Below are 26246 nucleotides of genomic sequence, written 5' to 3' on the forward strand. Positions count from 1 at the left end.
GATACTAAAATGAAGTTATCTGACTAATAAATGCTTTAACCTAAACATTATATCAGAGTTACTTCTGGATTAGCATACAGTAACAAACCCTATTTTTGATACCGTTAGGTTAGTGTAGGATCTTTAAGTGTGACAACACTCAAAAAGTGTTTAATCAGCTGTTTTCATTGTTTAAATTGATCAAACATGATATGCTAAGATAAGAGGAAATTCAGAAAAGTAATGTCTTCATTTTCGAAAGGAACTCATTTTCTTAAATTGCTGCAGTTCTTATACATTCTGAAAACAATAATATTACACTGGAAATATTTTCATAGATCTATTGTCTTCCTTAAAGTAATGTATCATTGGCCAGAACTCGAGGATAAGTCATAATAATAAGTTGACTCTGAAACAACAAACGGTTATATGATTGTTACGTGCTGCCTTTACCTTTAATCCTTGTCGTAGAATTTCTTCGGGTCGCTTTTATATAAATAGATTGCTGAGGATCCATATCATATAATTTGGAACACTCACTATAAAGTTATTTAATGTTTAACAAATAATAAACTTTACTTTTAGAAAATAATTACGTTCACATAATGCTTTAATGGTTCTGAAAAATTATATCGTCTTTAAAAACGGTATTTCTCTGTGGGAGCTTTGATTCCTTAACTGACTATGTCAAGTACCTGGACGAAGTTATCGTTCTTAACTGTCTACTCCGTTTATTGTAAGTATTTTGTTTCAGTATAGTGCCTGTTCGATAACTTTGTTCAAAAGTATTACACTTGCAAAATATAAATTTGAATAAATATGAATACTTGAGTGTTGGCAATTTTAGATAGTATAATTCGGATATGATGTTTTATCATCTAACATATCGATATATCGGTGTAATATTGGTAACGACCTCAACTAGCAATACAGAGTACCCAGGATCCAATCCTTACAAATCGTTTTTATTTCATTTTTATTTTTGTTGTTTTCTGTCTTGTAGTTTATAATTTAAGAATATATGCTATTTCTCACTGTCATGCTAGTAAATGTATTTCACCGATATATTGTTATTAAAACAAGTTTTATTGGCATCTCAAGCCAGTATGTGTTTTCATATCATATTTAGAAATGCATTCACGAATAACAGATTGTATAACGCTTCTTGAACGCTCTTCATTTCTTACTACCTGATATAAAAGTGACGACACATTAAAAGATTTGTTCTTAATTAATCTAAAACAATAACAATAAATTCAGATAATGACTATGTATTTTTTAAGTTTGAGAAATTTCGCGGCAATTATATATTGCGTAGTAAATTTATTTACATCATTAATTTATTTAAGTGCATTTAAACATCATGATGTTTTCAATAATGATCTAAACATCATAATGATAAATGTTTAAATGTATGTTTATGTTTAGATCAAATTTACACGTCAAACATCCCAGGAAAATGGAATATAAGTGCAGAAACCCAATTATACTCCCACTTGTGAAATTGTACAAAAAGATCCCCAAACATATGTTAATGATTGACAGCATCATATGTTATTTCTTTCTATTTTCTATGAAATTTAAAACGTTGCCCTGTCGAGACAAGTATCTTGGGATGACATATGTGTCATTGTGTGCAGTGGTAAATCTTATTCTTGACAAAAATTTCCACAGAGTTATTTCCTTTCCTGATTATTCAATCATTTAAAATTGCTACTATTAGGAAAGGTTAATTAATTAAACAATTTTGATGTGCTTTTTTATTTTAAAGATATTTATATGAATTCAAACATTTAATTGATAAAATATAATAAATTGAATAAATCCCCCACAAAATTTGATATTTTTGGGCAAGTTAAAAAATGAAAGACATTTGGTTTCTAGAGCTTCAAAAAAAATACAATGCAAACAACATGTATGGATATATTTTTGGCTTCTGAGCTTGTTTCTGTAGTTTTTCATATAAAAAAATACAATAAATGATAAGAATTCCGTCTTGGAACTGTTAGTGGAACAATAGTTGTTGAAACTTGTTTAACTAGTTCTATCTATAAATAAGAATATAATCACAAGTTTAATAATTTTAGGACTTAATGACAAATTATTGATATAAGCATTGCCATTTTGATGTTCAGTTTTGTCACCTTACAATGTTTGAACATTAAAAAGTTAAATCTTAAATCAAATTAATTTGTGTACGGATGTGCAGATTTAAGGATACACGGTCGAACTGTTGTTTTCAGGTGTTTTTTTGCAATTCTTAGTGCAATTTCTTGGCAAATGTTATGGCTTAAAAACGGGCCAAGAAAGTACTTGATGACGCATCAATACTTTTAATCCAGAAAATGTCAAAACAGGACAACACTCAAAATTACTCATAGAGTAACACGCCATGGTTATTAATGACATCATTGTTTTTAGTAAACGTTTTTTTTGCTTACTCCATGGCTTCATATTGTTTTGTCGTGCATAAAATACTTAAAACAGTTATTTTCTTATATTGGCTTGTACCAAACTGACAGCATTGTAATTTTCTTCGTCATACGTGTTGAACACGCACAAATATTTATTACTTTCTGACTTTATGAGATCCATAAAATATAACATACGACATCTTCGATTGTATTTCTTGCAAATAGGATTAGCCGCTTTCATAACAAATGGAATAACATTTTCTCATAAAAACTGAATTTTGTTTGAAAAGGATGGACAGAAATACTTTCTGATTACGTTGTTCAGCACTATTAACGATGCTTACAGTTGCAAATGTTTTGAATAAAATTTGAGCCCTAGGTTTTAAACTTTAATGAAAACAGATTTCTCAATTAATTCCTGAAGAGTGCAGCTTTTTACAATTCTTAATTTTATGAAAAATCGCCCTTCATTGTTTCGGGTGTATAGAATATACACATAAATTTTGTGAAAGTGAAACCTCCTTACATTGCATTAAAATGATAGACAACTTACATCAGATTATAGTGTTACAAGTTTCATTTAGCACTTGAAAATAGTACCGAACGTAATCAAACAATTTGAAGCAAACCTGGAAAATAGCATAAGGTTGTTTGTTACTTGTCCGACGAGTTTTATCATATTAGATTCTTGTTCTGTTGAAGGTAAGTCTCTCTGGATGTTTAAAATGTTTATTTGTAGAACAGTTAAAAACTAAAACTAAAGCATTCTTACATGAAGTGCATATTCGAGTATAAATTTGATCTCAAATAAGTCATATGGATACTTTATTTGTAAAATGGAGTAGCAAATCAACAGCCTTAACTTGCAAAAGTCCTTGTTTCTGGATAAAAGATAATAATGATATTGTAAATAACAAGTTTGTATAATCCAATAAGAAACAGGGTCTTGTATCGTCAACACCATACTACAAATTGCAGAAGAATCTAAACAACGGTGCAAAATAATATTTTCTGTATGATGCAATATCAACTAGTTAGACAGGATAGCACATCTCTCGATCAGTGTGTGGGAGGAAAGGTTGTAAACGTCACTGTTTCCATACACCATATCTGATGTCTGGATAACATAACAAGGAAAATGCATTTAGTTTAAATACTCCTTTCATTTATCGATTGATTTAGAGCCGAATAGACGGGAAAATACTTGGGCAAAGGCGTTGGACTTGCGTTGGCGCATGTAACTTAAAAGTATAGGATCTATAAAGATCAGATATATTGAATATATTGTCATTGCTCTTTCTGGATGTAAACATGGCCTTCAGCTGTCACATTTAACTACAATCATAGTCGTAGTCAGACAGTTTCCTGAAAGCTGCACAAGAAATCATTCAAATAGATTTCTTTTGTCGGAAATATCACCAAACATGGCATATTCCTTCATAATATTCATTTTAATCCAGCCAATCGAGAGTCTGAGAAAAAAGTCCAAAAATGCGCTGAAATAATGATTTCTCTTCGGAGCAATAATGAAGGCTCAATGGAAAACTAAAATAAATACTGTTTTATGTATAGACTTCTACAGAAGGTGAAGATCATTTTGTTATATATTCATAAATATGCGCAGTGTAACCGAAATAGATGCCTGTCAAAACCAGCATAGACCCGTGGGAAAACAGAATTTCTCAATCCAAAAGGGGGAAATAAGTAAAAGTAATAATAAGAGCTTCAACAATCAAATGTCTGTATCATTATAAAGCACTGCATCTGTTCACGCACACATGGGATTGCATTGTATAATAAAGAAATCGAAACCTAGTGATATCAGTAAGTTATTATTTATCAATAATTCAAACTCTCCACACGTATGCAAGCAATTAAACGTCAGCAATAAAAAATATTATGTTGTTTGCAAATTTCCAAAAGATGAAACGTGTGCAGCTGGAAGCGGCGGTAAAATAATATTTTTTTTAATGACATAAATTATCCCATTGTCTAGTCAGATAGTGTCTCTAATCATGCGATGTATATATTTACCAAATTAAAGGTAATATGTAGTAAAATAATAATTGATTATAAGGGTTGCTTCGTCCATGTGCTCAGTTAAAATATGGTATGAGCAATAATATTGCTCCGTTCAATCTTCCCGCCTTAACTTTATCACCAGGCCTCATTTTTATGCTCCCGCCTAAATTGCGTCTATTGCATTCCTCCGACGGACTTGTGACCACGATGTCTTCGTGGTGTTCATGGTAATTGTGTCGGCAAGTTTTAGTATATATACAGTAAAACTGAGATAGCTCGAGGACGCTGAGGTCCGAGCTAAAACCTCGAGGGAACCGATGTTTTAATTTTCCAGTCTGTTATGAAATATCTTTCAGTGTATTAATGAATAAATAGTTATGTTTCTTTTTTCAAAAAGCACAGCTTGTAAAAAAAGCAACATTGAAATATGACAGTACATGTTATGGCATAAACCAGATTTAAGTTTCGCAAAATCATGGATTGTATGTCTCGTGAAACTGTTCAAACTCATAATTATTTTCTCAAAAGCCCTTATCAACTAATAGCGGTAACAGCGTTAACAGTGATAAACGCTTTTTCACACCCTATGAAACTTTCTTTCAAATGTTATTGCAATTTTTACAACTTGCGAAAAAAATAACACCAAGCAATTGCTTTTTTATTTTGGAACACTCGTTCGGGAAAAGGTGTGACATTAGACCTCGAGGGAGCCATAAGGTTTGTGAATGATTTGTGTATTTGGAACCGGCTAATGTGCTCGACTCCTGGACTTATTTCGGTTTCGATGCAGCGTAAGTTTATTTTATAGAAACTAGAAAAAATAATGTTCGGGAACATCCTCCGACTTCGATGGACCGCCGATTCTCGAACGACCGCCTGTTCTGACGACCGCAGTTTAACTGTGCTGTGATCACTTGGCATAAGGGTTGGACTGAACAGTATTTAACAGGAATGTTAACGTGTTGCATATAATAATTAATAAAGATAATGAAACATAGTGGTACATGTGTTTATTTCTCATGTCATAGCTAAATTAAAAGTGGTAAACACAGTGTGCTTGTTTATAAGCTACCAATGTTGTTTAATAAAAAGTCCCTAAATATACATTAAGCCGCCCTGTACAATGTAAAGCATCTAAAATTCATCTGTGTTTAGAATTGCATCATTATTTTCTGCGTTGCATAGATGTATCAGCTGTCGGACAAATAATTTCTAATTTGCATAAATCAATAGATGTATCTTTTCTGTTAGTTAATACATCAATGAAACGAAGAAAACTTATGTTGTGTTTAAGCAAAATTAATATAATTTGTTTAAAAGTCGGAATATATCCCTTTCTTAAGGAGTTTTTTTCGTGTGAAATGGTAAAGGATAAAATATTGCAGCGCTAATGCTGCACGTATTCAAATATTGCAACTGATTAACCGGCACAATTTCAGGGTAAAATGTTACTTAATACACAACCTGTTCTGTAATGACAATATTAATCTACGTGAGGTCAAACATGATCAACATTATTAAGTTTCACTTCAAATAGCCTTAATGTTTCTGTTATATTTTCGACATTTGTTATTGAATGTGTTTCTAATTTCATTGTTTTTTGCAGATTTGAACAAGACTTTCATTGAGTGAGATTATTCATAAATTGGTAGAACTTTATAATATTGAAGACCATTATAATATTGGAGAAATGTTCTTCTTTCTTATAAGATTTCAAAGCTTGTCTTCTTCTTTTTTCTTTTTTTATGTATGAGAAATGTTGGTAATATTGGTTTATTAAAGCCTATAACGTTTTTAAATCTGATAATTAGGCATTGATCTATTCCAATCCTGTGGACTATCACCTTTTACTTTTTGGAAACGCTGCAATTTCATGGAATTTGACGTGCTGTGCCATTGGTTTCATTTTACAAATATCTGTATAAATAGTGATATATAACTGAGAAAATAAATTGAAAACAAGAGTTCAGAATGCAGAAAAAAGAAAGGATAGAAACTGATGTAATTACCACGGAGTTCTTTGAATTTACTTATACAAAATTTGATCTAATTATAAAAATTAAAATAGTATTTTGGTTTCCAGAACTTACAAAATATTTTAGAAATTCTGAGAAGTTACGTCACGGAAAGTAGCATGATGAATATTTATAAGCGGTATTGCTAGTCATGAAGAACAGTCACATGAGTAGCTTTATGCGCTCAACTTTAATCTGTAAGTCTTTAGTTATCAAGGGCTTATCCCCTAGACCTACTAGTCTTCACTAAAAAGTATCTATCTCCACTTATGACAGCCAATTCTAACTTCTATGCAAGACACGTTTGAATTCAACAAATTTCAATTGATAATTAAGTAATCAAAGTTGCATAAAATAAGATCTCCTATAGACGAGAAAAACAATGTTCCATTTGATCAAATGCACGTCTCAATTAGCGCGTTCAATAAGTTAGGGATCACAGATCACCTGAAAATTAGGAAATTTCGTACATTTTAACATTGTGTAGTTTTGTATGCAATAGGGTTATCACATGGCAAATTTAACTAATGAAATATATTATAACGCAATAGTTTTATTATCATAAGTTTTAAATTGTTATATCAATGAGACGGACACATTTGGTCAAATGCTGTTGAGAAGTCAATATGTTTACTGTGGAAAATGTATGTTGATAATTTCACAGCCAAACGTATGGATAAACGAGTTATGTAGATTTGAAACTGTGAGTCTAAAAAAACCCAGCAAAATCCCTCTAGATTGTTTTAAAAAAAATGTATTAACCAATTTGATAAATGAAAAGCAACCAAAAGTAATAAGAGCTTTTATAGAAGTATACTTCTTGGAAAACCTCCTAACTATGGTGATAACTGACATCTAACTTGTTGATAAGATATTGTTTTACATCAATTTGCCTGTGGTGAATTAAAACCAGTTGGTCTTTGTTTCCTTTTTTACACTGAGTTTTGAAAGACTAGGCACTTCAGAATCTAGACAACTACACAAATAGAACCGCATATATAACCTTAAGATTGGATGTGAAACATTAATAGTACGTGTATGTAATCATGTAGCGACACGTACATGTAAATGATACGGATGAGTTTAGATTTAAAGCTTAACTCTCACAGATCGACAGTTTTGACATTTTTAAATATTGAAATTAACTCCAAATAAGCTTATGTTTGCATAAATGCATTCGATTCAGTCACGTAAGATAACTAACATTAGAATAGATCGCTATTATTTAGAAAACCGCCGAAAACGTCATCTCTTTTAAAGCTTTAGTAACGTTTTTAGACATGATACATCAAATTTTGAACCTAAATGTGAAATGAAAATGTGTTCTGATCTTTTGTCAGCAGTTTTTCTCACTGGTTTAAAAACATTTTCGCAAGAATGTCCCGTTCCAAGACAAAATAAATAGTTATCAAAACAATCAATCATTGAGTGTCTTTCTATAACTTTAAACTTAAACACACGCATAAATCACTTCCTCATGCTTCCGTTCAAGTAATTCTAAACTTGTATGATATTCACAAACCTCTATGACAGAGTGAAAAATTAAGCCAGCATTTACACCTTTTCGTGTTTAGCAACTTATGTATTATCCATTATCGTTACATCCACTGAAATGATATACTCTGGTTAACTGATTATCCTTCTTTCCAACGTCCAACATTAGGAATATGTATTCATACAACGATGCAATATGTGCTCGTTGGTTTGTGGCATTGAATGTATATTTAAGTGGCTGTTTCCGGTTGTTCCTTGTAAATCTAAAGCTTCACAAACACATATCAGCTTACACATTACAAATTGGAAAAACAACTACGACGTATTTTTCCTGCATTTAGGTTCCATGGTTGAGTGGATTCCATCAACACAACGACCAAAAGGGTGTTTTTCTCGCGCAAAACTTTCGCCTCGCTCATCCCTCTCCATCACATTTGCACTAAATTTTCAAATAAAATGTTATTATTGCTAATACAGGTTTAACAACCAGAAGTCATTTTAATCGTTTAAACCAAGACTTAAACATTTATAATGCAATATAAACATCAATACTAGATTCTAGTACATATACACATCAAAAGTAAGGAAACAAATTCAAACATGCCATTCCAAGACTCGTAGACAGCATACTATTTTAACATTGAATTTTGCACATAATCACATACCGGTATCTGTTAATCCACAAAGGCTTTATCCTCCTAGTGAAAGAACAATTGTGAAATTCATTTCATAAAATCTGTCAATATGGGAATAAATAGTTTCACTTTCTGATTTTTGACTCACGCACTTTCTGTCATCGCAGAAGATTTGGTAACCGGTGCATGCTTAATAATATAGATAAGACAATAAACCGATGGGTATTAACAACTATATTGCGTAGGTGAAGCGATATTATTTTAACCATTTTAAATATCTTAGAACTCCGCGATATGTAATACAGAGTAAATAAAATGCTATTCGATTGATTTGATGGGTTGAATCACTTCGAGTTGCCTGTGCAAAGCTCATAAACATGATAGAATACCGCCTATCAATCAACCTATCTGATATTTTACACTTTATCAATAGTTATTAGATAATAACTGTTAGACACAATGATCATTTATGATATAAACCATCTGTCTTCAAATATTTACTAGATAAATATCAAACTTTTCTAATACAATATATCGAAAAGAAGCAATTTTTAAAATCGTTTGTCAGACATAAACGATACTGTACAGAAAGATTAGTATAAAAGTTTCATAACTCTCATGTAATTTGTACTCTTGGACTCGTGATAAACATCTGGTATTTTTTTAACATTTAGTTAAGAAACCGACTCATTAGCTTTGTATAAGCTAAGCCAGTTTATTATGTCTACAGCATTTGTTTACTTAGTATAATTACATGAAAGTTAAAAATGTATGTGGTCCTTCGCCAAGTATATTATCGATGGTAAATAAAGGAATTACCCCAAACTAGAACTGTCAAGATGATCTAAAGACTATAAAAAATGTAGATGACGTTAATTAATTTAATTTTGGACGACTGTCTTAAAAATTATATATTCAGCTTTCGACCGTGCTGTTGTCTGACACAAACATGTAAGAATATGTGATTAAATTACGATTTGCTTTATAAAAGGTTGACCGTGTCAATTTTCAGTAGACGTTCTTGAGTTTGTTTAGCGGGAAACGGAAATTTAATGTGAATTGGTAATATAAGTAAATTTTCTGCTGCAACATAGACATTTCGCAGAATAACCAGAAATGCACCTGTTGGAGTGTAGTGCAAATTGGTCTTGGTCTAGCTCTTAAAGTACAGGAATCTACAAGTTGGCATTTTGGCTAAGGATTGCATCATTAAGAATCTAAAATATTTCACATATGTAGAAGCTTGTGCCGTGTTGTGAAGGACGATGCTAAATAACTTGCGTACAGTATAAATGAATAGCATTTTTTTATTAGCTAACTAAACGTGTAAGCTCCGTCTATCGCTGCAGTTCCGATACAGGATTTATTACATAGACAAAAAATAAAGACAACACGTGTAGACACAGTATAATATTCAAAAACGTGCACACTTCAATACAGTTACTTTCGTTGTAGACATTTAATTGGCTTAAATTGAAAATAAGCGAAAATACTGGTAGTGTATATCTGTTTCCATCTGTTCAATGTCTAAACCGACGGTCATGTAATTTTGTACGATTTCATGAGAAAGTCCACGATGTTATTTGATAAAATGTTTAGCTTATTTGTCCTACCGAAAGCATATAGGTACGTAACAGAAAAACAAAACAAAATAGATGATACAACGAAGGGAAGTTTAATGACAAGCTCATTAGCTAAAAAATTCAAGGCACAAATGTATGGCCTTACATGCACTAAACGGGGTGCACACACCACTCAATACAAACACCGACATGTTACATCTTTAGTATTCAGTAAATAGATTAATAAGTTGAGTGACTGAGTAGCACCTTGGACCGTCAGGGAAACAGGATTTTGAAATATTATATTTTTCGAATTAGTTGCAATTAATTTGTATTGTTTTTGTTTGTTTTTTCAAATATTTTAAAGCATATTTTTTTCCAGATTACGATTGAGGATTTCTCTAAAAGAAATGAAAACCTTGTGTGAGCACGCGTACTGTAAAATCATGAACGTTTACATTTCTGTAATAAAAATAGTGTCTTTTAATATGAAGATGTTGACGTATTAAAATTATAAGCAAACACGATATCAAGACGTATCTACTTTATAACGTTTGTCTTTGGTTACCTAAATGGCAATGTTAAAGTATATTTTCTAAAACAAAATTTTATTTCTAGTAAGTATGCGCTCTGTGGCCTTATTCATTAAGCATCTTAGTGTTTTTTAACTTACTGGAAAATTGCCATTTTAAGAAAACGAACAATGTTTGTTCACAAAAAATGTGAAAATAAGCAAGAAAATAGACTTAGTAATATAATTATGCATATGAATAAATCTGCTAAAAAGAATAGGGCATTTTAACTATTCGTTTTCAAAACTTACGAAATGTTCACTCAGTTAAAAATATATATTCACTAATATGCTTTATAAATACAGACCCTGATTTGAAGAAAGGTCATTTAAGTAGGTTCCAATGCATATTTTTCATATGTATATTCACCAAAACACATATAGTACCACCATAATTACAGCCAGTATATGTAGTCAACATAACACAACAGTCTTGACATTAAACAGTTTACCCGAGTGGCAAATGCTAGACATAGTAAACGCTTCAAATCTTTCTTCTTTGTTCTGTCGTGATGCTTTTGTGGTATGAATATATCACTCGAATGTCTACTGTTCCTGTTTAATTGCAACGGTAAGTCATTTGATTATGCTCAGACTTTTTTCTTGAATGTTTGAAATGAAATTTGATTTGAACAAACAAAACACATCTCTGTATTTACACCTCTTAGAAGGATAACAGAATAAATCAGCCACAACCAAAAGTTCCCTAGTTCTATGAAATGTAATTAACAGTTAATGGAGCAGCTATAGCAGCTATTACATTTTTGTCATTAGTCTCTAGAACAAGGAGTGAACAACAGGAGTATTACTAGATTGATAGCCGCTCTTTAATAGCATATGCACTTGTCCATTTCTTGAGAATCCTAAAGATACCTTGAATTGTGGTGAAACACTTTTGCGCACTGAATGAATTTCAAAAAAGAAGCGCATTTGTCTCTGTGAAGTGTGACAGTCCGACTGATCCTAGCTAAATTATTCTCAAAGATCTGAAGTTTCATTAGAAAGCAAAGTGTTTGAAATTGATATTCGCTTAAAGCAAACAAAAGCTTCTTGTGAACTTTTGTTTGCCATATTTTTAGGCAATAATTTCTAGGCTATTCATTAAATTGACGCATTTTATGTTAAAAAGAATCAAACGATTTCGGATCATTATTATTTCTCGGTTTGAGTGCAAAAATACATTTCATACATTTTTTGCTATCATTTAAAAAATGGTTTCAGGGTATTCATGTCCACGATCAACCAAATAACTCCTGAACTTAGTGCCTTATTACAATCTCGCCATTAATATTTATGCGAAAAACTACAGAAACAAGCTCAGTAGCAAACAGTTTAAACATAAACTCGGTTTAATGGCACTGGGTAAACGCCAAAGACATAGAACATAAAATCACAAACAAGAAACATGGAAGAACAGTACAAAACCCCACAAACAGCACAGTGCAGACATACTATATATAATAAAACTAGGTATGTGTATAAAGGATTGTTAGGTACACCGCCTTGGAACGGTCAGTAAAATCTAAATTTACTGGGGGTTTAAACCAGTTTATGTGCACAAACCTCACTCTTATCCTAACAATCCTAAATGAAGATAAAACGCAAAAGGTAAATCTTATTAAATTATGCATTAACTTGAGGACACTTAACAATAAAACAAATAATAACAAACTTATAGGTAAACCCCAAGTACTTCTATGATTAGAGATCCCAACTCCATCTGCAGACAAGGAATACAATTTAGAGCACCTAATGCAAAAACTTTTCAAAGATACGATGCAGTCATTGTTTGAAACTATAAACATCACACGCAGTCTGCCTTATAAAATAAAAGGTTCTTGACCCGTGATTAGTCTCAAGTGCGAGTCGAGACTAAGACTTGGAAAACATTTTTAAAAAGAAACATCAATATATGTATAAGTAAAATATTCAAATAGTAACATAACTCAGCAAAGTTCACCAGCAATGCTTCACTTTAAGGGAAATAACAATGAAATGAGGATTTGTAGTTTTGATAAAACAATGAAAAATAACAATAAACTATACACACAATGATATTCACATCGCATACACAAATGCATACACTAAAAGAAAACTAATCTCACATTCACAATAACAAACACCACAAACAAAACATACCCTAATCAAATTTGCTTTACCGTTACATGCTGGGATTACCGCCTTGGAACGGTCAGTAATGTATGAGTTCACTGGAACTAATAGTTTCTAATAATAACGAAAAAAAACGCGGATATACGCCAATGCTATGCATTTGATAACTTTGCGCAATTCCGCGTATGTGTACAAGGATTAAGGTTAAAATCAAAATAAAATGGAGATAAAGCAAAACAAGTATTTAAATTACAAACCATTCAACTTTAAAACACACCAAGATAGAAACTGTCCAATTGTCTGATATGTTATAACCATACATTGATTCACTGTCATTTGTTAATATAAAAGGAAGAAACACATGTCGGACTGAGTTGTCACTCCCCAATGGTATAATAAACCATATGCATGGAATACCTAGAAAATTCTAAAATCTAAACAAATCCTTATAGATACGTTCAAAAAGTATGTTAATGAATCTAGGCTACTGAACCATGGAATTAGATAATTGAGCAATACAGATCTGAGTTAAAATACATAAACATATATATATACATAAACACTGGGTCGTATGTTGTACATTGCATTCAATAAATTCCCGTCTTGAATGGAAAGAAACTTTTTGATTACATATGATAATACTTGTTTTAAGAACTGTACACACGATTCAAGTTACCTGTTGATGCCCCAATGTTGTAGAAGGTAATGTGTGATTTAATTAAATCATACCTCTGACGTTTGGAAAAATATTTATAAGACGCAAAAGGTCCCAATATCCATAGAAACTGATCAAATATCGACCATTTACAGGTAAAACTATTTGATGCGTGTTATGTGTTTGTTGTGTCTGAACATGTATATTTTGTGATTATACAATTTAGTAAAAAAGTGTCATTAAGCCTCTTGCATCGAGCCATTTTTTGTTTTTAAGTTTTGCTACTTGGCTAGACCCTGTAGTTTTAATTGTATAATTGGTGACTATAGACTGTTTATCTTGTAAGAAAGTATTAAGTATCATTACTTCTAAGAAATATGCAAGATATAGATTGCATGCAACCTTTATGTAGTCTGCAATAACTGCCAACGCAATGTCTGCAGCAAAGCCCTCCGTATTGCTTCTGCATCCAAACTAAAATCATCGAAAATTATACGTCAAACATATTTAACAAAATTATTTCAAAATCATTTTCTAAACGTCCTTCAACAAGCATTTATTTTTAAACAGTTCCCTAGAGTTTCAATTTTCGTATCGAAATGTCGAAAAAGCTTCATAGCTTGACAGAGATGTGGAATTGTTCATATCGGATTATAGAAGGCACTGACGTTATCAGTATTGGACGCCAATACTAAAGACTTACATTGCTAGGACGTCAAATATAGCCGCGCATTCAGCCTAAAAGGACAGCTCTGAAAATGCCAACGATGAATATGGTTTACATTGTGTTTCGAATAACAAGGTTTCCTGTTTGAGAGCTTAATAAGCCTGTCGATTAGTTAATTTATATTGATCATTTGGAAGTATGCGACGGTTGGTATATTTTGTAGTCTAGCGTAATTATAATTAATTAAAGAATCAGTAAGAATTCAAAGAAATATATAAATAAATTATAATACAGTAATATTTAAACTGAACAAACTGCAATAGTTTACCTAAGTTGTGGTTTAAATGGACAACATATAACACTATGAGATAGAAATGAAGGAATATCATCAAATGTTTTTGTTTTCTCAACTTTGATTACTCTTTCAAAGAACTTAAAGAACAATTTAATATGCAAGTTGTACATTTTCATTTTGCTACCTGTAGTTACTTCAACGTTAACTTTAAATTATATCTCTGATTGTTTTTAATAGACTTCAAAGGAATTTGTTTATGTTTAATAAAAAAAGACATTTTTTTCTAGGTAAGGATATTTATTTATTTATTTTTAAATATTTTTAGCAAACCTTAACAATACAATTTTTCAATGTTCGTTCAGCTTAACTAAAAAACATTTTACAAGCGATTACTATTAAACAATTTTGATAGATTGTTCAGACACGAAAACGTTGTTTACTTTAAATCGTTGATTATAAACATTTATAAATATTGGATTCACTAAAATTTTACCATACAATCTAAATGAAGTTTGTAAATAATGAAGGACCATACTGTTTTAATAAACACAGTGAGTTGAGCTGTAGACAACAAACCCGAACATAACCATTTACCTGTATTATTATGAAAATTGACATATACGTTATTAGCGATCATTATCAATTAATATTGATCTACTGTATCATTCGCTAAATACTGATTATCACTCGTACTGTTTTGTCTGTTTAAAAAAAGTTTATAATGTTATAGCATAGTATTTTAATGAAAACGTTGAGGAGAATTATATTGAAGGCGACCGAAGAATGCTTATTACAATGTATTGATATAAAACTAGAATATTTTAAACTGTTATCAATCAATAGTTTTGTGATCATTTTTGGCCGTTAAACAATATATAAAGACTACCGAAAGATGTTCAGGCCAAATATTTTAGCGGATAAAATTGCCCATGTCAACATATTCATGTCAAATTCGAAGAAAAAATGAGAATGAAATGCATCACAATGTACAAATTCAGAATTAATTCACAATATTGACCCGGATAAGACACAAAGCTCTAAATTATATAGCCAATCACATACACAACAGTTACATATATGTGTGTTCTAATAACTAATTTCCCGGTCACAAAACTTTTTATTCGAGATACACCGACATACGATCCCAACGTTCGAGAAACAATTGCAAATTATTTCGTGGGTCGCCATGGTATCGTGAATCTCGTACGAGTGCCATAATCTTCTTCTCTTGTGGTACAGGGGATTAGGAACTTTTGCCGCGGAGTTAAATATTTACGATGTATGGTAGAAATTTATCTGGCCATAAGCCCGAACACACGATTTAGTCTGCACCATTTAGCAACGTACGATTTGTACGAGCATTGTACGAACAACATGAGATTCAAGGTGGTCCCTTTAGAGTCCCGTACGGTATGTAAAAATAGCATAAAGCGTCGGAGTGCAGGGAAAGTCCTGAGGTACCCTTGCGGCTTACACATGGTGGTCTCGCGATTAATATAAAACAAATACAAAACGCACTGCATAAAAACACACTGCGATACCATCGCTTTGAAGAAATGAAATCGTACAAATGCGACATAGGGATACAAAAAACATAATGGGACGGGTTGATATGTAACCGTACTATTACTCAAATCATATTTTATAAATTAAAACGTTTTATTGTTATTTATTTATTATTTTTGTGATGAACAATATTTTACTGAGTAAGATTCATTCAATGCAACACGTTTTTATTTAAATGGAGATGCACCTATTTAAAGATTTTATATCCAAGAGTTGTTAACATTATGTTTGCATTTTTAGAAAATAATATTTCGACATTATGATATTGTCTTTTTATTTAAATATTACAGATTATGCAATCAACGAAGTCTCTTGATATGTGACTTTTTTGCTATATACAGATAGTGCCATCCACTCTCTGAGGTATTTGCTTTTAATTAGGGGCATAGATTAGTTAAAAGAGTTTCTGTAGTTTCGGTTGTAAAATAAGTTTTTGACAATAATTGTGTAGTTAATTCGAACGATAAATGTGTTTGTCTTTGTCTCACTTTATTCTAGTACAACAATATGAAGACAACATTGTATGCAATTCCACCAGCACTCCAGAAACAGAAAATATTGTTTGGTCAGATAGTGTTTGTGATCAAACACATTTTTGTTAAAACACCAACAGTTTTAGAAGTTCAAATACATTTTAATATAAAGTTTGTTTTTGCTTAGGTATGTTGATGGTTGTTTATACGCCAAAACACAAAGACAATGCCTATACATTTAATTCATATCCAGAAAGTTTATGTCAAATAAGAAAACTTTTTTTTCTTATCAAATTGTTAAAACATGACCTTTTGTTTATTTTTTTAGAGAAAATAATTTTTGTGATTCTCGGACCTTAGGATAGAAGTGGTACAATCATTATGAACTGTCACAGATGCATGCAGTATACAACCTAGATACGCATATCGAATTTTCAAGAAAATTGAAACGTATAAGAAGAGCTACGTCCCTTGAGGATAGTTTTTTATAAGCTGTATGCAACATATATCATCCTGCGTTATCAATCTTAAATAAAATTAAAAAGGAAACCTAGTGTCTGGATGGTACAACGTACATTTGGCGTTTTGAAGCGTGATACATTGTGCTTCATTCTGAAATCTTTTTTATTGTTTGTATTCCCTTTCTTTTGCTGATTATTTTCACAATGACAGAAGCTGCTTTACTAATAAGACTTCTAAAATAACAAAAGTGAATCGGTTCATCAACTGAACTCAAATATATGTATATAACATTTTTCGCTTTCTTCACCAGAAATATAAAAGTGTAATAAGATTCCAAATTTTTAAATGTAATTTTCCATAAAGAATCATTTTGTTTTTTTAAGAAATGAAATATTGAATTTCTCCACAATAAGAAACTTCATTTGCATATTTTAAGTTCGCAAGGAAGCGTTACTCAATTAATTTCGTCTGGTGGGCTACCTCTAGTCTCCACTTTGAATAATAACTGAATAATACCAATTGACATGAAATTATATTTTATTGTAACCAAATTTGTTCATGTTTTGCCTGAGATTCTAACATCTTATTGGAATGTGGTTAAACGTATTTGTATATTTATTGTATCGTTCTTTGGTCATAAACGTAATTTATGTATGAATTCGATTTGTTCGAACAATAGTTTTTGTAATGAAAAAACGTGCAAAGAAGAAATAAAATTATGGAATACAAATCAGAAGCATTGAAATGAGGAAATATATCTGATAAATGAATATAAATAAAGATTTTGACAGAATCGCAGATAAAATTTAAGCTTATAAATAAATGTGTCTCTTGACAGAATTGCAAAGAAAGCCTAGCTTATAATTAGGTGTCTCTCTTGGCAGACTTGCAAACAAAAGCTTTAAGTTTATAATATGATGTCTCTCCTGACAGAATTGCAAAGAAAGCTTTAAGCTTAAAATAAGATATCTCTTTTGACAGAATTGCAAAGTAAGCTTTAAGCTTATAATGAGATTTCTGTCTTGACAGAATTGCAAAGAAAGCTTTACGCTTATAATAAAATGTCTGTCTTAACAAAATTGTAAAGAAAGCTTTAAGCTTATAATAAAATGTCTGTCTTGACAGAATTGTAAAGAAAGCTTTAAGCTTATAATAAGGTGTCTGTCTTGACAAAATTGTAAATAAAGCTTTAAGCTTATAATAAAATTTCTGTCTTGACAGAATTGCAATAAAGCTTTCAGCTTATAATAAAATGTCTGTCTTGACAGAATTGCAAAAAAGGCTTTAAGCTTATAATAAGATGTCTGTCTTGACAGAATTGCAAAGAAAGCTTTAAGCTTATAATAAGATATCTGTCTTGACAAAATTGCAAAGAAAGCTTTAAGCTTATAATTAAATGTCTGTCTTCACAAAATTGTAAAGAAAGCTTTAAGCTTATAATAAGATTTCTGTCTTGACAGAATTGCAACGAAAACTTTAAGCTTATAATAAGATTTCTTTCTTGACAGAATTGCAAAAAAGGCTTTACGCTTATAATAAGATGTCTGTCTTGACAGAATTGCAAAGAAAGCATTAAGCTTATAATAAAATGTCTGTCTTCACGAAAATTTTAAGATTTCTTTCTTGACAGAATTGCAAAGAAAGCTTTACGCTTATAATAAGATGTCTGTCTTGACAGAATTGCAAAGAAAGCTTTAAGCTTATAATAAGATGTCTGTCTTGACAGAATTGCAAAAAAAACTTTAAGCTTATAATAAGATGTCTCTCTCATCTGGATACGCTTGAATCAAAGTAAAACCAACTTAAGCAAATGATTAAATTGGCTTAGTTTAATTAAAATTCATATTGTTTAACAATTCACAATTTTTGAAAAAAAAATGAATGGAATAAAAATGAGTTGAGTCTGAGATGACACGTGGATATGATAGTATTTATTATCATGGGCCCGGGCCCCTCTATCTTGTAATATGTTAAATGCCGATGTTTATAACAAAACTTGTTATATTTTGCGCCTTAAAACCAAAACTTAAAGTTACGATATAAAAATGTCACATATCACGTATTCACAGTAAAAACAGTAGATTGACAACTTGAACGACTTATTTTAATGATCTCAAACTCATACCTACAAGTCTATAAAATAAAAAATGTAGTTTTTGTCCCAAAACATGAGCGAGTCCCTTAAAAACATTTCTAGTTTTAGGGACATTCATTTTCAATCTGATTCATAAAATGAAGGTGTCTGATTCTCAGTTATGTTAGTTTTGCAGACCTAGTTACTCTATATGTATAGTACGATAATAAAAGATTGTTTGAGAAGAAAGAAAATATTAAACAACGGAAGTTTTACAAATAAGATTTCTTTGCCTCGTAATATTGCAAAATAGGTAATTTCACGTCCGATTTCAGTAGAAAAAAGAACAAAATTATACAATCTAAGTTGACAATCAAATGTGTGAGCTAGTCTGCCACCAACAGCGTGATGTACTCATCAGCTTATTCATACAATGAATATCTTAAAATGTAGATAAGTGTTACAAACTGCTTTAAAGGTAAGATAACAAAATTATATATTTCATTCACGTCATTAAAGGTTTATTGGTGTTCAAAACTGTGCATGTAGCTAGTTTGCCAACTCCTGTAATTGTAATCCTATCATTTTCTTTTCCTTCAGCGGTAGACTAGACATGATTTCTAATGGCGAATGAAAAATTGACTTTAGATATTTATTTCAAAAAAAATATTGAGTAATACCAAATGGAATTTGTAGCTTGTCAAATTTCTTGGCTTAATCAACATATCTGAACCACAAAAAATATTTTGCAGTGTTGTACGGAATCTTCAATATTTGCTGTGCACTTTAGAATAAGGTGTTGATGACACAAGTTACACTTTTCTTATTGGAATACGCATTTGCATAATTCATTTATCCAGCGGCTACTTTGCCTTGCAAATGTAGGAAGTAGATGAGTTCAGTGATTGCTATTTCATTTTGTTATTAAAAGAGCCTTACATATATGCACAATTTAGCATTTTATGTAAATGAGGTCGAGTCATATGTCATTCAGATTATATTCACAATCGACATTATATAGAAAACTGAATGTCAATTGAGATACACAAAAAAGCAATTGTTATATTTTATCATTCAATAATACATACGTAAGTTATAAATTGTTATCATTTACCAGTGGAAGCAATGTCGAATTGTGTTTACTCTTCTGTCAACTACAAATATGTCTGGATTTTCTTAAAATCTGAATATCGAAGCTGAGAAAGCGTTTCCTAAAAATTGACCTGAAACTTTTCGCATAAGTATATATAAAAACTAAGATATTTTGACTTTATCGAAAGCCCGCCATTCCTTCATGCGTACAATGTATATTCGCTTAAAATCCGGTACAAGTTTTCATATCATTTACATGTAACTTTTTTGTCATCTGTTTTAATATGTAAAAAAATTCTATTGTTCGACACAATTTGCAGAACTCGTTAAAAAGCTGTTTGACTTTTAAGAAGGCTGAGACCTTATACAATCCTTTCCTGATTTTTAAGGGACATTTAACAGGACCACTCCAAAATTAAGTTAACATGGCAATATCCTTTGGCTCAACGTTAGACGTCCCTGCCAATTAAACATGTTTACGTTTAGATAATATAATAAAATGTGATGTCCGTATGTTTAACATATTGTCAAATCTATTTTCTTAACGTATTGTGAATTAAATAATATTTATTTATATAAAATATAGGTTAGAGAACAAACTTTAGTGCTGAAGGCATCATATGCAAAACAATAGAAACGAAGGACTGTACGAAATCAAGATCCGTGGCGCTCTTTTCACATTTCTTTGATCCCTTCTGCAAATTAAGCCATTTCTTAAAGTCATTTAGTCCACTACTTTTGAAATATATAGTATATTAAAGCAAAATAATTATAAACATCATCTTAAAAAACAATTACAATAGTTTCAACCTTCTACGAAAACACGCCTTTGGACAATAAATGACATCGTTTTACGTTCCCTCTCCAATAGAAACCACTATTGTTCAATTATATGAAAATCTGCCAATTGCTAACAGTGACAATGCTCCGAAAAAGCAGAATTGAATGAGTTGCTTCTGTTAAAATTACTTTGATTAATAAGAAAATAAGAAAAAATACGGATGATACAATAAAAACTACTGGAACAGGTGCAGAAGTCAGAAATGTATCTGAATAGAGGCACGAGGTGTGCGCTTAAACGTCTATGCACAAAAGAGACAGGATTACCGCGAGTTTACCTGTGGGTTTAAAGTAGCTTTTTTGCACAAATTATAAACCTTGTTCCAACGTTTACGAACATTTACAAAGTTTAACCTGTAAGCCTCATAAGAGCAAGGAAATATTATAGTGGAGTTCATGTAGCGCTTTTCATAGGCGATTTTACTGTTTCCACGATCTTCAATAACTAATCGTCATTTATATCGATTGCTTCAAAGTTGTCCATCCTAGAATTAATTTATGCATTTGTTTTACATAAGTTTAAAGGCCAAGAGCTTAGATGGCATTCCAAACAATTGCCAATCATCATTAACAGTCCTGCATAGCGTGATGAAAAAAAAATGTTTCCATTCATTTAAATTGTCTTTCAACAACAAAAGAAGTTTCAGTTACAATTCTTTATTAAAAAGGGAAATGACATAGTATGTGTCACATAAACATCTAATCCTACTTCCAATAAATATATTCTCAGACGTCAGAAGTAATTTCCTTATAGACCTAATTTAGTCAGATAAAAACAGTGCGTGTTTAACGCGTATGACAAAAAAAATAGCCATGCTGTCTGTCTCGTACAAGCAAGTGTGAGAAATATTGTTTATTACCTTATGCACGAACATCGACAAAACGCAATGTTATGGGAAGGTCATGAACTTGTAATAGTTCTTTAGACACAAAACTGTTCACGCAATTCAGTGAGACCTAATGGTTATCATACTATATTGGTCAGTCTGTCCATCCATCCCTTTTTTAAATACACATGATCCAAATGTGGGCATGACCTCTTGCCAGAGGCGTCAACAAAATCTAATGAAATATACAAATACCAGTGGATACTAAAATAACGAAGACCTTCCTAGACCTGCACATATACTTCTATAAAGCACTTACAGTTATACTGCATATCACAGCGTCATGTCTTATGTTGAGCAAAGTTCAGACTTTTAACATCATCAGTTTTGAAGTTTAAGTTGTTAAATACAATCTTAGTACACGGTTCGGCGCACGCTAGTTTCGACGTTGTAAACATTTACCTTATTTAGGCTTAAATACGGTTATGAGCTGTTGTTTTTCTACTTAATTTTCTACACAACAATGTTTACAATACTTTTTCTAAACAAATATATCATTACTTCAGTTTAATCTAAGTTCATTATAATCAAATTCTACGGCTGAGCGCGCTATTCAGACTGAACAAAAAAGGTGAGAAAAGAAACAGAGCATTAAAGTAGTTAAAAGTTTGTTTTTTTTTATTATAAGGCTAGCTCACTAATTCTATTGAATCTTGATTTAATTCAACAATTTCGAAATTCATTTTGTGTATGTTAATTATTTTAAACCACAGTTAAACATTATGAAATTGTGGCCTTAATTATTTATCAAAGACGTCAAGAACTCTTAATTATAATACCAAGAATAATATGTGAAGGTCATATCTAATGATTAAACTGAAACCCTACAAGAAAGTCAGGTGAGCACAGATAATATCAGTAAGTCAAAATATGCTATCAAATATCACCATGTAGTTAGAACTATATTTTAAAACAAAAACAACAAAAAATGTTTCGAGTATATTCATGGTTGAATTGTGTTTAAAAATAAGATTATATTATTAAGCACAATAGCATACGATTTGACGGCTAATCTAAACGTTTACTTCTAAGTTAAGGTTTATCATTTTATCTTCAAAATAGTTTCAGTCTATGATTTTCAATGATAACTATACCGTTGGTATTCATATGTGAATTAAATTGAAAAAGTAAACGCTACTTTGAATCATCCCTCGTATGCACTATCATTTATTGACGAACTACTCATTTAATGAATATTTGAATCATGGTTGAATGACAATCAGCGTCGTAAAACTGAGACATATTTCACTTTTTGAAAGTCCTATTGTGGGCAATATCTAAGCATTTTGTTTTAAGGCCAGGAGTGCCTGACATTGGCAGAAAAATAATCATACTGGTTGATTGAATGTCTGCCTAAATGACATTTAAGCTCAGTTAAAGAATGAACATTAAGTTTAACGATGAACAGTTTTGCTATCATTACTTGAATAACGAGATGATTGGATTTCTTGAACCGGTTAAATGTCAAGTTTAATATGCTGATATGTAACCCGTCAATATTAAAGCTTAAGATCGCGGTTTTCGGTACGATTAAGAAAATCATTATAGTTCTTGAAAACTCGTCAAAATATTCGTAGCTCATTCATTTATGAATTGGTGAGTCGTTGTGGATCCTGGTCAATCTGGAAGATCCTATACCAATCTTAAAAACTTAACAAGACACATATGTGGAAATTCGTACGTTTTCGTGGTCCATCGTCGATCTTTATAATAACAATTAAATGAAAGAAGTAAGGAATGGCTTACGTTCTAGTACAACCAATTACGTATAAGTAATGGTATATACGCACGCCCTACCACCTTCGTATGATTCACCAGGATAATCTGCCGCGATTATACGACGATTTTTTTCAAGGTTAGAACAGTCAATACGATAGTACTACGAATGCATTACTAAGGCAAACATCGGTTCCAAACATGCTCGGACCAATTCAAGTGATAGCAGCTGGACAACGGCAATATCATTTTCCTGCAGTTGTTCGTTGCAGTTGCAAATATCGAGCCTACTATATTCACGCTTTTCATGTTATTCTTTGCAGTCTGTAAAATGTCATTGGTTACACTTCATTTTCGGACGTTCACTCTTTAATGACACAAATAAGTATGGTTATGTTCTATTACAAAATAAAGGGGAACCATATGTTTCCAAATGCAGTTTGTTCTTTCCGCACATCATTTGTTTATATACCTATGAATCCAGATTAGCAAAACTAGCACACTCTTACTTATCAAAAAGCTATCACACTTTTATAAAAAAAGGTTTCGAAACTATTTTCATTTTGTATAAATACTTCATTAAATACAACTTAAAACCTATGTATAATAATGACATGCTGTACCATTCACAGCTGCTATAACCATTTTGCAATTGACCTTCATACTGTGCTAAGATACATTAAAATTATGTATTTCATAATTATGTATAACGATAAGTGTTTGTTGTTTTTACAGGAGTTCCCGATAGTCCAACGTCTTACCATGGTAGCGAATAAACGAAACATACATCAGTACAGAGTGTGAGATACTGCAAAATAATATCAAAAGAGGTTGATCAATTAAGATTCCTAATATATTAACAATTTGTTTCCGCTTTATTCAAAACAAATGCTGGCAACAATTATAAACACAGGGGAATCGATGTTGGTTTCTATGATTAATAACTCTTTGGACGATACATAAAGTGACATGTATCATAAATAATGTGATGATAACATAATAATTTGTTCCGACAAACCTACTCATATAACCACTAGAATGGATTCGGCTGAAGATATTGGAATCGAACAGTTCATTGCAATGCTTGAGGCTGCCAACAACTCACAGAGAAAGACTTTGAATGATTTTTTGAACGGCTCAAGTCAAAATGCGAATGGAAGTTTACCGGCTATTGATGCCGAGGAAGCAATTATAGGGCGAAGCCTCGTTTTAACTGTGCTATACGGTATTCTAATTGCTGTTGCGCTGTTCGGCAATGTTTTGGTTTGCCATGTGATCTTCAGTCGAAGACGCATGCGCACAGTTACCAACATATTCATCGCGAATTTAGCCGTTTCCGATCTGATCATTATTGTTTTGAATGTTCCCTTCAATATTGCTAAAACGTTAATGAACGAGTGGCTGTTTGGAAATGCAATGTGTGTCATAACTAATATGTCACTGATAGCTTCTGTCTATGCTTCAACATTCACGCTTACTGTCATATCTTTAGACAGACAGCGTGTGTTGCTGTACCCATTAAGACCAAGGATTTTAAAATCGGGAGGACTTATTATGGTCGCTGTTATTTGGATAGTATCCATCATTCTATCATTACCATTTGGTATTTTCAGTGGCACTCGAGAAGTGGATTTATTGTATGCCAAAAAGCTTCGTTGTAGCTCTCTTTATCCGAGTGAATTATTTGAACAGCTTCTTACTGTCTTTACAATTGTAATCCAGTACGTTGTCCCTCTGGCAGTTATCAGCGTAACATATGGCAGAATTGTGCGTCGTATTTGGGAACGGAGTGACCTTGGGGCGGTGACGGCAAATCAACACGCAAGTCGATCTAAAAACAAGAAGAAAAGCATCAAAATGCTTCTGATTGTTGTCATCGTGTTTGCAATATGTTGGATGCCATTAAACCTATACCATATTCTAACAGACCTACACCCCGACACGGAAACCTTTCATTACAATGCAACGGCTTTCTTCGTTTGTCATTGGATAGCCATTAGCAGCACGTGTTACAATCCGTTCATATACTGTTGGCTAAATGAAGCCTTTAGGGCCGAGATTAGAGCAGTGTTTCGATGTTGTTGTCCTATGGAAGTAGGAATATATCCGAGAGATCACCATGCCAACGATAAGATGGATACCGTTAGCCAATCGGATTCTATGTCAATGCATATAAAGCCAAAGGGAATCTTTTTGCAACGAGAACCAACTTATTTAACGCAAACTAAGTTTGCCAGTTTAAGTCAAGCCAAATCAACGCGGAAAAATCAAGTGTGCAGCAGAAATTGTCCCAATGGGCCATGCTACTGTATGGCCCACCGAAAGTGGAACTCGGAAAACCCTGAATGTGAAGGGCTTATGGCCGCTCCTCGGGTTTCAGGCAACATCTCCAGTTTTAATGAGTAGACCAGACGCTTATAGTATTTCTTCAAATAAAAGTGAAGGGATTTCATCTACTTGCAACTAAGTGTTGACATTTATAGTGTACAGTCTTATGTCATACTGTTTATTATTGATAATGATATTCATACTCGCTTACAAGCGATTATTATGACGTTAAATATATTAAGCTGTTTGAGAATATATGAACCATGATTAAAAGGTTATGTTAATTAACCGATTAAAGTAAATTCTTTATTCACATACTTTCGGTTCAGATGGAAAATTTGTACATTTCATATCAGTAAATTCTGCTTTATTACATGTAGTAGAGAG

At 31.9% G+C, this 26246-nt stretch overlaps 1 protein-coding gene across 2 annotated transcripts; it reads left to right on the top strand.

Annotated features, from left to right (window-relative positions):
- Positions 1–5694: 5694 nt before the first annotated feature.
- LOC128212210 (G-protein coupled receptor 83-like) lies at positions 5695–26246 on the top strand. 2 transcript variants are annotated; one of them, XM_052917546.1, is made up of 2 exons: positions 5695–5855; positions 24267–26246. In XM_052917546.1, the coding sequence occupies exon 2, from the start codon at positions 24570–24572 to the stop codon at positions 25935–25937; it is 1368 nt and encodes a 455-aa protein (XP_052773506.1). In that variant the 5' UTR covers positions 5695–5855; positions 24267–24569; the 3' UTR covers positions 25938–26246. The 2 variants fall into 2 exon arrangements, with proteins under 2 accessions (XP_052773506.1, XP_052773507.1); XM_052917547.1 differs by lacking the exon at positions 5695–5855 and adding an exon at positions 14207–14332.

Source organism: Mya arenaria, chromosome 12 (assembly GCF_026914265.1).
Source record: "Mya arenaria isolate MELC-2E11 chromosome 12, ASM2691426v1".
Classification (NCBI taxonomy): Eukaryota; Metazoa; Mollusca; class Bivalvia; order Myida; family Myidae; genus Mya; species Mya arenaria.

Coding starts and splice junctions, on each gene's coding strand:
- LOC128212210 (XM_052917546.1), top strand. CDS start 24,570: ATGGATTCGGCTGAAGATATTGGAATCGAACAGTTCATTGCAATGCTT.